General features: G+C 45.4%; 1 protein-coding gene across 1 annotated transcript in view; it reads right to left on the bottom strand.

The window, feature by feature from the left end:
* Nucleotides 1-13,756, bottom strand: part of COL18A1 (collagen type XVIII alpha 1 chain) — a 585,697-nt gene that overhangs the window by 311,891 nt on the left and 260,050 nt on the right. Inside the window, exon 9 of the mRNA XM_033945055.1 lies at nucleotides 11,446-11,472. Within this exon, the coding sequence (XP_033800946.1) occupies nucleotides 11,446-11,472 (27 nt within the window). The remainder of the gene's footprint in view (nucleotides 1-11,445; nucleotides 11,473-13,756) is intronic.

The following is a 13,756-nucleotide window of genomic DNA, read 5'->3' as shown; positions in this document are numbered from 1 at the left end:
AAATCAGGATAGCTTCCCCCCCTAGCAATCCAGTCTGCCGAATAGCCAAGCAGAACCTAGGAAAGACTTCAACTGAAAACAGTAAAACACACTCCAAATAGGAGTATAAAACAACAAATACTTATAAACTACTATTGGAACATGTGTAGAACTTAATCCTGGAATAGAAAACATCCTCACAGCTCATCAGCTAAGTCAGCTGAGCCATAGCCACTGTTCTTACTTGTCCCCGGCCCTAGAAAAATACTAGAACCCACAGAAAATACAAAATCTGCACATGAGCAAAACAAAACCCCGCAATCACTGCACAAAGACAGATAGGATAGAGGACTATACCAGTCTACAGGCTAACAGAAAGAAAATTAGCAGGTAAGAACCTCATTTCTCTTGTAGTGCCTGATAAACTGGTATAGTCCTTACGAATGGGACGTAGCAAAGTAGTACCCATTAAGAGTGCGACCCCCAAAGGGCCACACCAGAACACGTTCACAGAATACCATGTCCCGATGTGCTTGAACATCCACACGGTAGTGCCTGACAAAGGAATGCAGAGAAGACCAAACTGCAACCTTGCAAATATCCATTGGAGGCACTAGAGAAGACTTAGCCCAAGAAGCTGCCTGACTCCTAGTGGAATTAGCCTTGAGAAATTCTGGAACAGACTTTTTCTTCAGAAGATAAGTGGGACACTGGGACACCATAAGCAGGCAAATTGAGATTGCAATTTGCTTACCCGGTCCTCCGGAAAGAAGACCTTCCCTAAGGAGGTGTGGAATAGCACTCCTAGATACTCCAGGCGCTGAGATGGAGACAACCGCTCTCGGAAAGGTTGACTACCCATCCCAGCGACTACAGAAACTCCACCCCCCGAGCCGTGACCCGGGTGCTCTCTTGGAATGACTTCGCTTGAATCAACCAGTCGTCCAGGTAGGGATGAACTAGAATGCCCTCTTTTCAAAACGCCACCGCAACAACCACCATCACCTTGGTGAACATACACGGAGCCATGGCCAGACCAAAGGGAAGTGCACAGAACTGATAGTGTTGCCCCAAGATCGCAAAGCGCAGGAAACGATGATGGGAGGCCTGAATAGGAATGTGCAAGTAGGCCTCTGTTAGAGCTAGAGAGGTCAGAAATTTCCCTGGCTGAACTGCCAGAATCACAGACCACAGAGTTTCCATGTGGAAGGAAGGCACTTGAAGAGCCCTGTTGACCCCCTTCAAATCCAGGATGGGCCGAAAGGTCCCTTCTTTCTTTGGCACCACAAAGTAAATCGAGTATCAACCTGTGCCCCACTCCTGCGGGGAACAGGAACCACCGCATGGAGATTTAACAATCTTTGAAGAGTCTGCCGAAAGGCCTGCTGCTTCCATCCCACCTGCGAGGGAGAAGCGAGAAAACGATCTGGCAAGGAACGGGCAAACTCCAGAGCATAACCATCCTGCATCACCTCCAGAACCCATTGATCGAACATGATGTCTGCCCACTTTGGATAAAAATCCCTCAGCCAGGCGCCCACCGGAACCAAGACAGGCACCTGCAAGGAGTCATTGGGCAGGATGGGCGGAAGGGGACCCAGCAGGGGCGCTACCTGCACCCCAGCGGGACCCATGAAAGGATTGCATGCGTTGGAAGAACCTACCTCTAGAAAGCCCAGGAGGCTGAAAATAGGGCAGAAGCGGTGGAAATCATGCCCACAAACAGCACCACCTCGAGCCAGCGGCCTAGGCCTATCCTCAGGCAAATGAGGCACTTTAGAATCAGTGAGAGTCTGAACCAACTTGTCCAGGTCCTCACCAAACAAGAAACAGCCTTTAAAAGGAAACTTTGTCAACTTAGCTTTGGACACCGATTCGACCGAACAAGCACAAAGCCACAAGGTACGGTGAGCTGCCACAGCAAATGCCAATGACTTCACAGAAGCTCGCAAGAGGCTATACATGGCATCTGAAAGATAAGAAGCACCCAATTCAATCTTTGCCACCTTGCGCTTAAGCAATTCCCAACCTTAGTTTTACTGTCAAGCACATGCCCGGCCCAGTGAAAACACGCCCGAGCCACCAGCCCGCCACACACTGCCACCTGGACCGCAAGAGCTGTCACATCAAAACTCTGTTTAAGGAGGGACTCTAACTTATGCTCCTCTGGGTCCTTCAAGGCCACACCGCCCTCAACAGACATGGAATGCCTCTTAGAGATGGCCGAGACCATCGCAGTCACCACAGGAGACTTCAGAGTGTCCCTATCCCCTTCAGGAATGGGATACAGGCAGGCCATAGAGCGCACAAAATGAAAGGGAGCTTCTGGCACCTGCCACTGTGCGAACATAATGTCCCGAATATCCTGATGAATAGGAAAAGAGTGGGAAGTAGAGCAGATCCCCTTAAGCAAGGGGTCCACCATATGCGGGGGCTCTGACATGGTGTCCTCAAAGTGCAAAACCGAGGAGACCTGAAGAATTAGCTCTTCCTGCTGAAAAATGCGTACCACAGACACATCTTCGCCAGTAAAGGGATGCTCAAACCACTTGCTGGTGGAATCCGATCCCCCAAGAGGATCCTGGAAATCTCCCCAAGGGTCCAGATCCTCATCAATAACATCTTGCTCCTCTGGGCAAAAATCCTTATTCCAAGAAACCCTTGGGCACTTGGACAAGAGAGGAGTAGAGGGGGGGTACTGGGGAAGACGTTGAGGGCAACCCCCCCCTTGAGACTTCCAGAGTGGACAAGGAGCCTCCAGCTGCCAGCACATAAGCCTTATAAAGTGCTAAGTTTAAGTTAAGTTAAGTTTAAGTTTATTAGGATTTTATATACCGCCTATCAAGGTTTTCTAAGCGGTTTTACAATCAGGTACTCAAGCATTTTCCCTATCTGTCCCGGCGGGCTCACAATCTCTCTAACGTACCTGGGGCTCTGGAGGATTAAGTGACTTGCCCAGGGTCACAAGGAGCAGTGTGGGGTTTGAACCCACAACCCCAGGGTGCTGAGGCTGTAGCTTCAACCACCGCGCCACACACTCCTCCCAATAATAACATAATTTCAGGGGGGAGAAAACTCTAGCGGCCTCAAGGGACTCCCTGCCCCAGCAGGGGACCCTGCCATACCTCGCCCCTATATTTCCAGAACAGGGGGATGGTCACCTGAGGTAACTGAAATGAAGGAGGAGGTTCCCGCTGAAATTGGACCTGAAACCGCCAAAATCGGAGCTCCTGCAACCTGCCGCATCTGAAAAACCTGGGACTTTCCTGACTCTAAGGCAGAGGAACCGACCGACATGAAAAGGGAATCCCCAGTCGCTCCGACGGTAAGAGAATACTTTTACACTCTGACCGCTGGCATCGGGGGAAGCCCGGGCTTCCCCACGATCCGAAGCCGAGACTCGAGGTACCTGAGACGGGGTGTCCTGGACCCGAGATTGGATGGATCCCCAAATAGGATCCGTCCAAGCTCTGTTGGGCACAAAAGAGGAACCCAGGAGTCCAAACAAAATTCCAACAGTACTAAGAGGGGAGCCGAAAAGCACACTTACTTACCATAACTGGTGTTATCCAGGGACAGCAGGCAGCTATTCTCACATATTGGTGACGACATCCGACAGAGCCTCGATACGGACGCCTCACAAGCAGACTTGTTTGAAGAAACTAGAAGTTTTGAGTCGCCCGCACCGCGCATGCGCGAGTGCCTTCCCGCCCAGTGCACAAGGCGCGTCTCCTCAGTTCAGATAGCTAGCAGAGAAGCCAACCAGGGGATGTGGGTGGGTTGTGAGAATAGCTGCCTGCTGTCCCTGGATAACACCTCTTACGGTAAGTAACCGTGCTTTATCCCAGGACAAGCAGGCAGGTATTCTCACATATAGGTGACCTCCAAACTAACCAGAATGGGATGGTGGGAGTGTTGGCAACTTAGGAGAATAAATTTTGTAATACTGTTTGGCCAAACTGTCCATCCCGTCTGGAGAAAGTATCCAGACAATAGTGAGAAGTGAAGGTATGAACCGAGGACCAAGTAGCAGCCTTGCAAATCTCCTCAATCGGTGTCGATCTGAGGAAAGCTACAGAAGCTGCCATTGCTCTGACTTTATGGGCTGTGACTTTACTGTGAAGTGGTAAACCAGCCTGGGCATAGCAGAAAGAGATACAAGCTGCCATCCAATTAGAGAGGGTGCGTTTAGAAATTGGATGTCCCAACTTATTTGGATCAAAAGAGACAAAAAGTTGAGAAGCAGTTCTGTGTGATTTGGTGCGTTCCAAGTAGAAGGCCAAAGCACGTTTACAGTCCAGAGTATGAAGAGCAGATTCTCCAGGGTGAGAATGAGGCTTTGGAAAAAACACTGGAAGTACGATAGATTGGTTGAGATGAAATTCTGAGACCACTTTAGGTAGGAATTTCGGATGAGTACGAAGAACCACCTTGTCATGATGGAATACAGTGAATGGTGGATCAGTAACCAAAGCTTGCAGCTCACTGACTCGTCGAGCAGAAGTGAGGGCAATGAGAAACACCACTTTCCAAGTGAGATACTTCAAATGAGCCATATCAATTGGTTCAAATGGAGGCTTCACGAGTTGAGAAAGGACAACAATGAGATCCCAATTAGAGAGGGTGCGTTTAGAAATTGGATGTCCCAACTTATTTGGATCAAAAGAGACAAAAAGTTGAGAAGCAGTTCTGTGTGATTTGGTGCGTTCCAAGTAGAAGGCCAAAGCACGTTTACAGTCCAGAGTATGAAGAGCAGATTCTCCAGGGTGAGAATGAGGCTTTGGAAAAAACACTGGAAGTACGATAGATTGGTTGAGATGAAATTCTGAGACCACTTTAGGTAGGAATTTCGGATGAGTACGAAGAACCACCTTGTCATGATGGAATACAGTGAATGGTGGATCAGTAACCAAAGCTTGCAGCTCACTGACTCGTCGAGCAGAAGTGAGGGCAATGAGAAACACCACTTTCCAAGTGAGATACTTCAAATGAGCCATATCAATTGGTTCAAATGGAGGCTTCACGAGTTGAGAAAGGACAACAATGAGATCCCAATTAGAGAGGGTGCGTTTAGAAATTGGATGTCCCAACTTATTTGGATCAAAAGAGACAAAAAGTTGAGAAGCAGTTCTGTGTGATTTGGTGCGTTCCAAGTAGAAGGCCAAAGCACATTTACAGTCCAGAGTATGAAGAGCAGATTCTCCAGGGTGAGAATGAGGCTTTGGAAAAAACACTGGAAGTACGATAGATTGGTTGAGATGAAATTCTGAGACCACTTTAGGTAGGAATTTCGGATGAGTACGAAGAACCACCTTGTCATGATGGAATACAGTGAATGGTGGATCAGTAACCAAAGCTTGCAGCTCACTGACTTGTCGAGCAGAAGTGAGGGCAATGAGAAACACCACTTTCCAAGTGAGATACTTCAAATGAGCCATATCAATTGGTTCAAACGGAGGCTTCACGAGTTGAGAAAGGACAACAATGAGATCCCAAACCACAGGAGGCGGTTTGAGAGGAGGTTTGACATTGAAAAGTCCTTTCATGAATCTGGAAACTACCGGATGAGCAGAGAGGGGTTTCCCTTCAATAGGCTGATGAAAAGCTGCAATTGCACTGAGATGGACTCGAATGGATGTAGACTTGAGTCCAGAGTTGGATAGGTGCAAAAGATAATCCAAAACAGATGATAAGAAGGAATGTTGAGGCTCCTTATGATGAGAGAAACACCATGTAGAAAATCTAGTCCATTTTTGGTGATAGCATTGTCTAGTTGTAAGCTTTCTAGAAGCTTCTAAAATATCTCTGACAGATTGAGAAAACTGAAGAGGAGTTATGTTGAAAGGTACCAGGCTGTCAGGTGTAGAGACTGCAGGTTGAGATGAAGAAGAGATCCTTGACTCTGTGTAAGCAGAGAAGGAAAAACTGGTAGAAGGTATGGCTCCCTGCTGCTAAGTTGAAGTACATAAGAACATAAGAAATGCCTCCACCGAATCAGACCATTGGTCCATCCAGTTCGGTGACCCGCACACGTGGAGGCCAATCCAGGTGTTCCCTATTTACGTCCTAGGTGTTCCCTGAGTACCATGGTTGTCTCAGCCACCGAGAAGCAATTAGAATAATGGTGGCATGATCGTTCTTTAATTTGACTAGAGTCTTGAGAATGAGAGGGAATGGAGGAAATGCGTAGAGGAATAGATTTGCCCATTGTAGAAGAAAAGCATCTGCCTCGAGGCGGTGAGGAGAGTATATCCTGGAGCAGAACTGAGGCAGTTTGAAGTTGTGGGGAGCTGCAAAGAGGTCTATCTGAGGCATTCCCCACTGTGAGAAAATGTGATGAAGAGACGAGGAATGGAAAGTCAATTCATGAGGTTGCAGAAGACGACTCAAGTTGTCCGCCAAGGAATTCTGAGCCCCTTGAATGTAGTCAGCTTTGAGGAAGGTGTTGTGACGGATTGCCCAGTCCCAAACTTCCAGAGCTTCTTGACAAAGGGAGGCAGACCCTGTCCCTCCCTGTTTGTTGACATAATACATGGCAACTTGGTTGTCCGTGCGGACGAGGACTACTGTGTCATGAAGGAGATGTTGAAAAGCATGGAGAGCTTTGAGGATCTCTATGAGTTCCAACTGATTGATATGACACTGACGATTGGTACTGGTCCAGAGGCCTTGAGTACGGAGACCATCGAGATGAGCGCCCCAAGCGTAGGTCGACGAGTCTATCGTGAGGACCTTCTGATGAGGGGGCATGTGAAAAAGCAAGTCTTTGGAGAGATTGGAAGAAAGCATCCACCAATGGAGAGACTGCTTCAATGAAGGAGTGATTGTTATGTGTTGAGAAAGAGGGTCGCAAACCTGCGTCCATTGAGATGCCAGGGTCCACTGAGGAATTCTGAGGTGAAGTCTTGCAAAAGGAATCACGTGTACTGTGGAAGCGATGTGACCCAGAAGTACCATCATGTGTCTCACTGAAATGGAAGAGCGGGAAGACACTGTATGACAGAGTTGAAGAAGAGCTTCCAGACATTGTTGTGGAAGGAATGCTCTGAATTGGACAGTGTCCAGAACAGCTCCAATGAATTGTAGATTCTGAGAGGGTTGAAGTTGGGATTTGGGAAAGTTGATTTCGAATCCCAAACTTTGCAGAAACCAGGTAGTCCTGGATCGCTACAATAAACCCTTGAGAGGTGGAATCTTTGATGAGCCAGTCGTCGAGGTAGGGAAATACCTGAAGACCATGATTCCGTAGAGCTGCCGCTACCACAACCAGGCACTTGGTGAACACTCTGGGAGACGAGGCCAGGCCAAAGGGTAGTACTCTGTATTGAAAATGCAGATTCCCCACCCGAAATCTGAGATACTGACGGGAAGCCGGGTGAATGGGGATGTGAGTATAGGCCTCTTTGAGATCCAGAGAGCATAACCAATCGTTCTGCTCGAGAAGGGGTAGAGAGATGTCAGGGAATGTCAGGGACAACATTCAAAACTTTTCTTTGACTAAAAATTTGTTGAGAGCCCTGAGATTCAAAATGGGTCGCAGATCGCTCGTCTTCTTCGGAACAAGGAAGCAACGGGAGTAAAACCCCCTGTTCTGCTGTTCCAAGGGAACTAGTTCGATGGCATGGAGACGAAGCAGAGCTTGAGCTTCCTGAAGAAGAAGAGCGGTATGGGACGGACTGGAAGGATACTCTCTTGGAGGAAGCTCTGGAGGAACTTGATTGAAATGAAGAGAGTATCCTTCCCTGATGATGGAAAGGACCCAGAGGTCTGATGTTTTGACCGTCCATCTGTTGTAAAAAAGATGGAGACGACCTCCTATAGGTGGAAAAAGAGTCACAGACAGAACGATAGCTGTTATGCTCTGGTGCAAACAGTCAAAAAGGCTGAGAAGTCTTAGGTGGAGCAGAAGGTTGAGGCTTCTGTTGCTTCTGAGGTGGTTGCTTCTTCAAAGGAGGGCGAGTGTAAGGCGCCGGCTTTGAAGGAAAATGCCTCTGGTAGATAACAGGAGGACGTGTAGGTCTAGAAGGAGCTGGCTTAGGCTTATGTCTGACTATAGAGGCAAAAGATTTAGCATGGTCAGACAGTTTTTTGGTGGCAGTCTCGATGGACTCATCAAAAAGGTCATTGCCTTCACAAGGGATTTTCGCCAAGCGATCCTGGAAGTTAGAGTCCATATCTATGGTGTGAAGCCAGGCTAGACGACGCATAGCAACAGAACAAGCCGCTGCTTGGGCAGAGAGCTCAAAGGCATCATAAGATGATTGCAAAAGATGGATACGCAACTGAGAGAAAGAAGCAATGACTTCTTGGAACTCAAAATGCATTCTATCATCTAAGTAACTCAAAAATTTCGGCAGAAGAGACAAAAGAAATTCAAAATAAATAATAAAATGAAAGTTATAATTGAGGACCTTCGAAGACATCATAGCATTTTGGTACATACGACGTCCAAACTTATCCATGGTCTTTCCTTCCCTGCCAGGAGGAACTGTGGCATACACTCTGGAAGGATGGGATCTCTTTAAAGAGGATTCCACAAGCAAGGATTGATGTGACAATTGGGAATTGTCAAAACCTTTATGATTCACTGTTTTATATCTGGCATCCAACTTTCCTGGAACTGCTGGAATGGAAAAAGGAGTCTCCATGCATCTAGTAAAAGTCTGATCAAGAAGCTTGTGTAATGGCAGTTTGAGAGACTCAGCCAGAGGTTGAGGAAGATGCATGGTCTCGAGGTATTCTTTAGAGTACTTAGAGCCAGTGTCCAATGGAACGCTCAAGTCTAGAGCCATCTGTCTCAAAAATGAGGAAAAAGATAACTGATCTGTAGTGGCATGGCTTCGAGAAAGACTCGAGGACGTCGAGGCAACTGGAGTCGAAGAAGAAGAAGCCTTGATAGGAAACCATGGTACAAAGGAACCGGGAGACTTGGACGAGGCACTGGACATCGGGATATCCTCCAGGGCCAGCATTGGAGACTTGTAACGAGGAGTTGGAGGTTTCGTCGAGGCTGGAGAAGACCGAGGCTTTGAGGAATGATGTCTCGAAGAATGCCTTGAAGCAGGTCTCGAGTGATGTCGAGAACTGTGTCTCGAACTGGATCTCGAAGATCGAGCAGAGGTTGCCTCGGAAGCAGTTGATCGAAGATCTATAGGCATGGAGGAGCCCTCAAGCAACTTCGAAGACTGGACTCCCTTGGTAGAATGGGAGGTATCCTGTCGATGCACTCGCACAGACTCTACTCTATGCGTTTCGTGCTTGGAAGCCTGACCAGACACTCGCAGAGACTCCACTCCCTGCATCGAGTGTGGAAGATCAGACCGGGGCACAGGCGGCTCAACCTCGCGGGAGACTTCTGCATGCCCAGGCTGAAGCAGATTAAGCTGTGTGGGTCCCATGTTAGTGAGAACCTTAATAATCTGCTCCTCCAAAGAGCCGGCAAGGAGGGTACCACGTCTCAAACCAGCCCACCTGCCTTGGCTGGAGGTTCTCGCACAGTGGTGTGAGAGTGTTTCGACTTGGAAGGCTTCGAAACTTTAATCACCACTGGCGGAACCGAGTGCTGAGCTATCTGACCTGAGGAGACAGAAGAAGATATGGCAGCCGAGGACGTCGAAGCAAGAGCCGCTGCAAAAGACGAAGGTCTGATGAGGCTCGAGGTGGAAGCAGTAGAAGAAGAGGCGTCGACCGGGGCCGATGCCAAAGACGCCTTCGATGCCGAGAGAGTAGAAGACTCCATCTTGAAGAGGTTATCCACCAGAACGCAACGACGCTTAAAAGCACGAGGCTTAAGTCTTTGGCAAGGCAGGCACGAGGTAGGATGATGTTTCGGCCCAAGGCACTTGAGGCAGCGTCCGTGAGAGTCCGTAAGGGATATCGTGCACTTGCGACACTGTTTGAAACCGATAACAGGCTGGGGCATAGACAAAAAGACAGCCGATGCAAAGTCGAAGCCCACGGGCTGCGGCCGAGTGGCCTGTACCGGATAAACAGACGGAAGTAAAAAATTTTTTAAAGAAAAAGACTAACACAGCGATTCGTGAGAAAAAGAAACACAAACCGCGGTAAGAGAAGGCACGAACGACAAAGTTACCGGAGAGAGCCAAAAAGACGGACTTCTCGGCTCCGCGGAAAACTAAGAACTGAGGAGATGCGCCCTGTGCACTGGGCGGGAAGGCACTCACGCATGCGCGGTGCGGGCGACTCGAAACTTCTAGTTTCTTCAAGCAAGTCTGCTTGTGAGGTGTCCCCATTGAGGCTCCGTCAGATGATGTCACCCATATGTGAGAATACCTGCCTGCTTGTCCTGGAATAATAGTCTTACCACCTGCTATGGAGACTGAGACAGACTGGATTGCTAAGAGGAAGCTATCCTGATATACAAGTTTGTTCTCAGTCTCCACCTGCTGGTAGCAGTGAGGCATATAACCCATTCATAAGGACTATACCAGTCTATCAGGTGCTACAGAAGTTGTCATTTCTTTAATAAGACATTAACTACTTTTTCTGCGGCCCTCCAAATACCTACAAATCCAAAATGTGGCCCTGCAAAGGGTTTGAGTTTGAGACCCCTAATTTAGATGTATGTAGATGTAGATATAGCTATCACACAAACATCATCTATGAAAAATGGAAACCTACTTAAGATTGAGGATTAGGATAGTGGGCTGTGAGTGTATTCACTATATTACAGATTGTTAGCAGCTAAGATATGCTACTTTACAAGTTGTTTCATCCACAACTAAAAAGCTACTTTTTGGACTGCAAACATGCACACTCTTGCAGTTCTTGAAAATACATGGATCTAAGGAAAAAAAATCTTATCAGATATCTCATATCTTGTAAATTTGGTGTGGATAGGAAACCAAATATTAATTCTCAAATTCCATCACAATAATTTCCCAAAGAAAATAGTACCCTATCATCAGAAAAAAACACCAAACAATACAAAAAAATCATGAAAAATGTTTGAAATGGAAGAAATAGCTTTAAAGAGGCAGACACAGCACTCAAGGTAAATATCCATGCCTCTTAGACTTCACCACCTGCTCCCATCCCCCATCCCTTAATTATTTTTAAAAGATTTTTGAATATATTGTGCAACATGCAAAAACCTACATCAGTGTGTAAAGTCCACCAACTAAACCATTTAAAACCCATAAATAAGTACAGTACTTGAAAAAAGGTTCAATTTCAAAAATTTTCTTGTAGTAAACGTATTATTTACTTTTCTTCTGCTGGGATACAAAGCAAACATACCTCTGCTTTAAAATCTGCAACATGAAATTGTGTCTCCTTGAGACATAAGAGTACCATTTCAGCAGACTTTTATGCACAGTTCTTGCTTGCAGTTACAAAGTTACCTTCAAAGGACTTACAAAACCACTTTTTATGGGCATTTTGATAAAAGTGTACATTGCAGAGAAGAAATATGCTTTAAGTAGTAAAATAAATACATAAACTTACTGGTTTACCATCTTCTCCTGGATCACCCTGCAAAGGAATATAAAAACAACAGAGGTGAAACATCAGTTAGAGAGGAAGAGGAAGACAAAGACAGAGAAGAAAATTAAGAGAAAAAAATCTAAGAAGGAACACTAGAAAAAAAGATGCATCATAGAAAAGAGAGAACATTAATTTCCATCAATATTATGATTGATTTTCCAATTTTTATATTCTTTTCTTTACTGATAAATTATGTTGATGAGTAATATTGATTTCACATATAAGCTACTTTGAGGCTGGACCTGAAAATGAATAATTGAAGAAGAGATTTTTTACCTTCCTTTTCTTTTATAAAACACTAATGAAAGATTAGGTTCTTACCTTTGCTAATTTTCTTTCTTGTAAATCCATACTCTATTCCTGGACAAATGGGTATTTTCCTATACTCGCCACAGCCTGTAGGAAGCCTCATTACACAGAGGCTTCCTCTCTTACCTCAGGACTGTCCCCTAGGAATCCAGTCTGTGACAAAGCAGCCAGAACATCTGTAAAGGACAAAGGCAAAAAAAGAGAGGGGTACAAGGACACTCCCCGACAAATAAGTCTAATCTGCTCATAACAAGAAACGTAGAACAACCAGCAACAACTGAAACAGGTGATTAAACATTGGAAACTGAATGACAAAAAAAATGTGCTATGAGACACATCCTGCACTGTCGGAAGGGAGTGATTGAACTATGTACCCTCCAAAACTAAGGGCTCCTTTTGAGCAGGCATTAGATTTTCAGCTATCGCACACTATACCACGCACTAATCCAGTGTGTGCACTAAAACGCTTAGTGCACCTTCGTAAATGGAGCCCCAAGGGCTAAACCCATTCTGATGGCACTCTTATAAAGGCTGGTCAGAAAACAGAAATCCAGCTTACCAGTACTTGTAAAGGCAGACAATTGGCTAATCGGAAATCACAGGGCGAATTCGGGAATAGAGTGTAGATTTAACAAGATTAGCAAAGGTAAGAACTAAAGAATGACAAGAGGAAAAAAATTTGTTCCTGTCCCCACAATCTCTGTCTGATCCCATCCGCACAAGTCTTGAATAATTAGGATTTTATATTAAAATCATTTTATTAAAGCATTGAAAAAACACATTCTGTACAACTGTCATTTTATTTATCACAAATAAAGAAAAAGGATCAACAAAACCCGTCTCCCCTCACAATATCCCCTCCACTATCAGAAAAACTAAATGCCAAATAGAAAATTCATCTTAACAGAATACCTTGGTCATACTCAGAACACAAATGCCAAATACATAATAGCTGACCAAAAATGATAAACATAAACCAAAATCCCACGAAGCCACACTTTCCATGTAGTACAACACCAAAGAAATAGAAAGATCCATTTCCTCATATACCGTGCAAAATATAAATATCATACATGCCAGGGATGGTATTAGATGAAGGAGTGCAATTAGAGCAACTACCTCTAGCTATAGAAAGCTCTAAGCCTGCTGGAAGCTAAAGAAGGCCTCCTCCCAAAATTTCTGTCCATGTCTAACATCAGCACTGGCAGGATAAACATTTCAGTTCTCATATTTTCTAATCACAAAATAGAAAGTAAAATTATTTTTTTTTCTGCCTTTTGTTGTCTGGTCATTTCATTTTTCAAGTCATGTTAGTCCCAAGCTCTGGTTTCTGTTTCCCTCTGCCTTCTCTTAACTCACTCGCTAGGTCTCCTGCTCATTTCACATTTACATTACATTACATTACATTAGTGATTTCTATTCCGCCATTACCTTGCAGTTCAAGGCGGATTACATTATTACAGTTTACAGGTGTTGGGTCGATTGGAGATACATAAGAAGTAGTCTGGAACTTTATTAAGAAGGTAAGGATCAGGGAGTGTTACAGGTGGTGCTTGGGTCAAGTCTGGTTGTGTTAGTTTAGTTTAATGTATTTTTTGAATAGTAAGGTTTTTGTTTCTTTTTTGAAGGTTTTGAAGTCTGTGGTCGTGATTAGTAATTTGGAGAGTTGGTGGTCCAGTTTTGCAGCTTTAGTAGCTAGGAGGTTGTCATACAGTTTCTTTCGTTTGACGTTTTTTGTCGGTGGGTACGTGAATGGTGTGTGGGTTCTCCTGTGTCTGGTTGAGGAGGATTGATTTAGTCAATTATTCCAGTATTCTGGGCTGTCTCCATTTATGGCTTTAAATAGTAGGCAGTAGAATTTGAAGAGAACTCTCGCTTGGACTGGGAGCCAGTGTGTTTCGAGGTATGCCTCTGTGATATGGTCGTATTTCTTCAGCGAGTAGATAAGTCTTAGGGCTGTGTT

Source organism: Geotrypetes seraphini, chromosome 5 (assembly GCF_902459505.1).
Source record: "Geotrypetes seraphini chromosome 5, aGeoSer1.1, whole genome shotgun sequence".
NCBI lineage: Eukaryota > Metazoa > Chordata > Amphibia > Gymnophiona > Dermophiidae > Geotrypetes > Geotrypetes seraphini.
The sequence above is the reverse complement of the archived record's forward strand: the minus strand, read 5'-3'. Positions and strand labels throughout refer to the sequence as shown.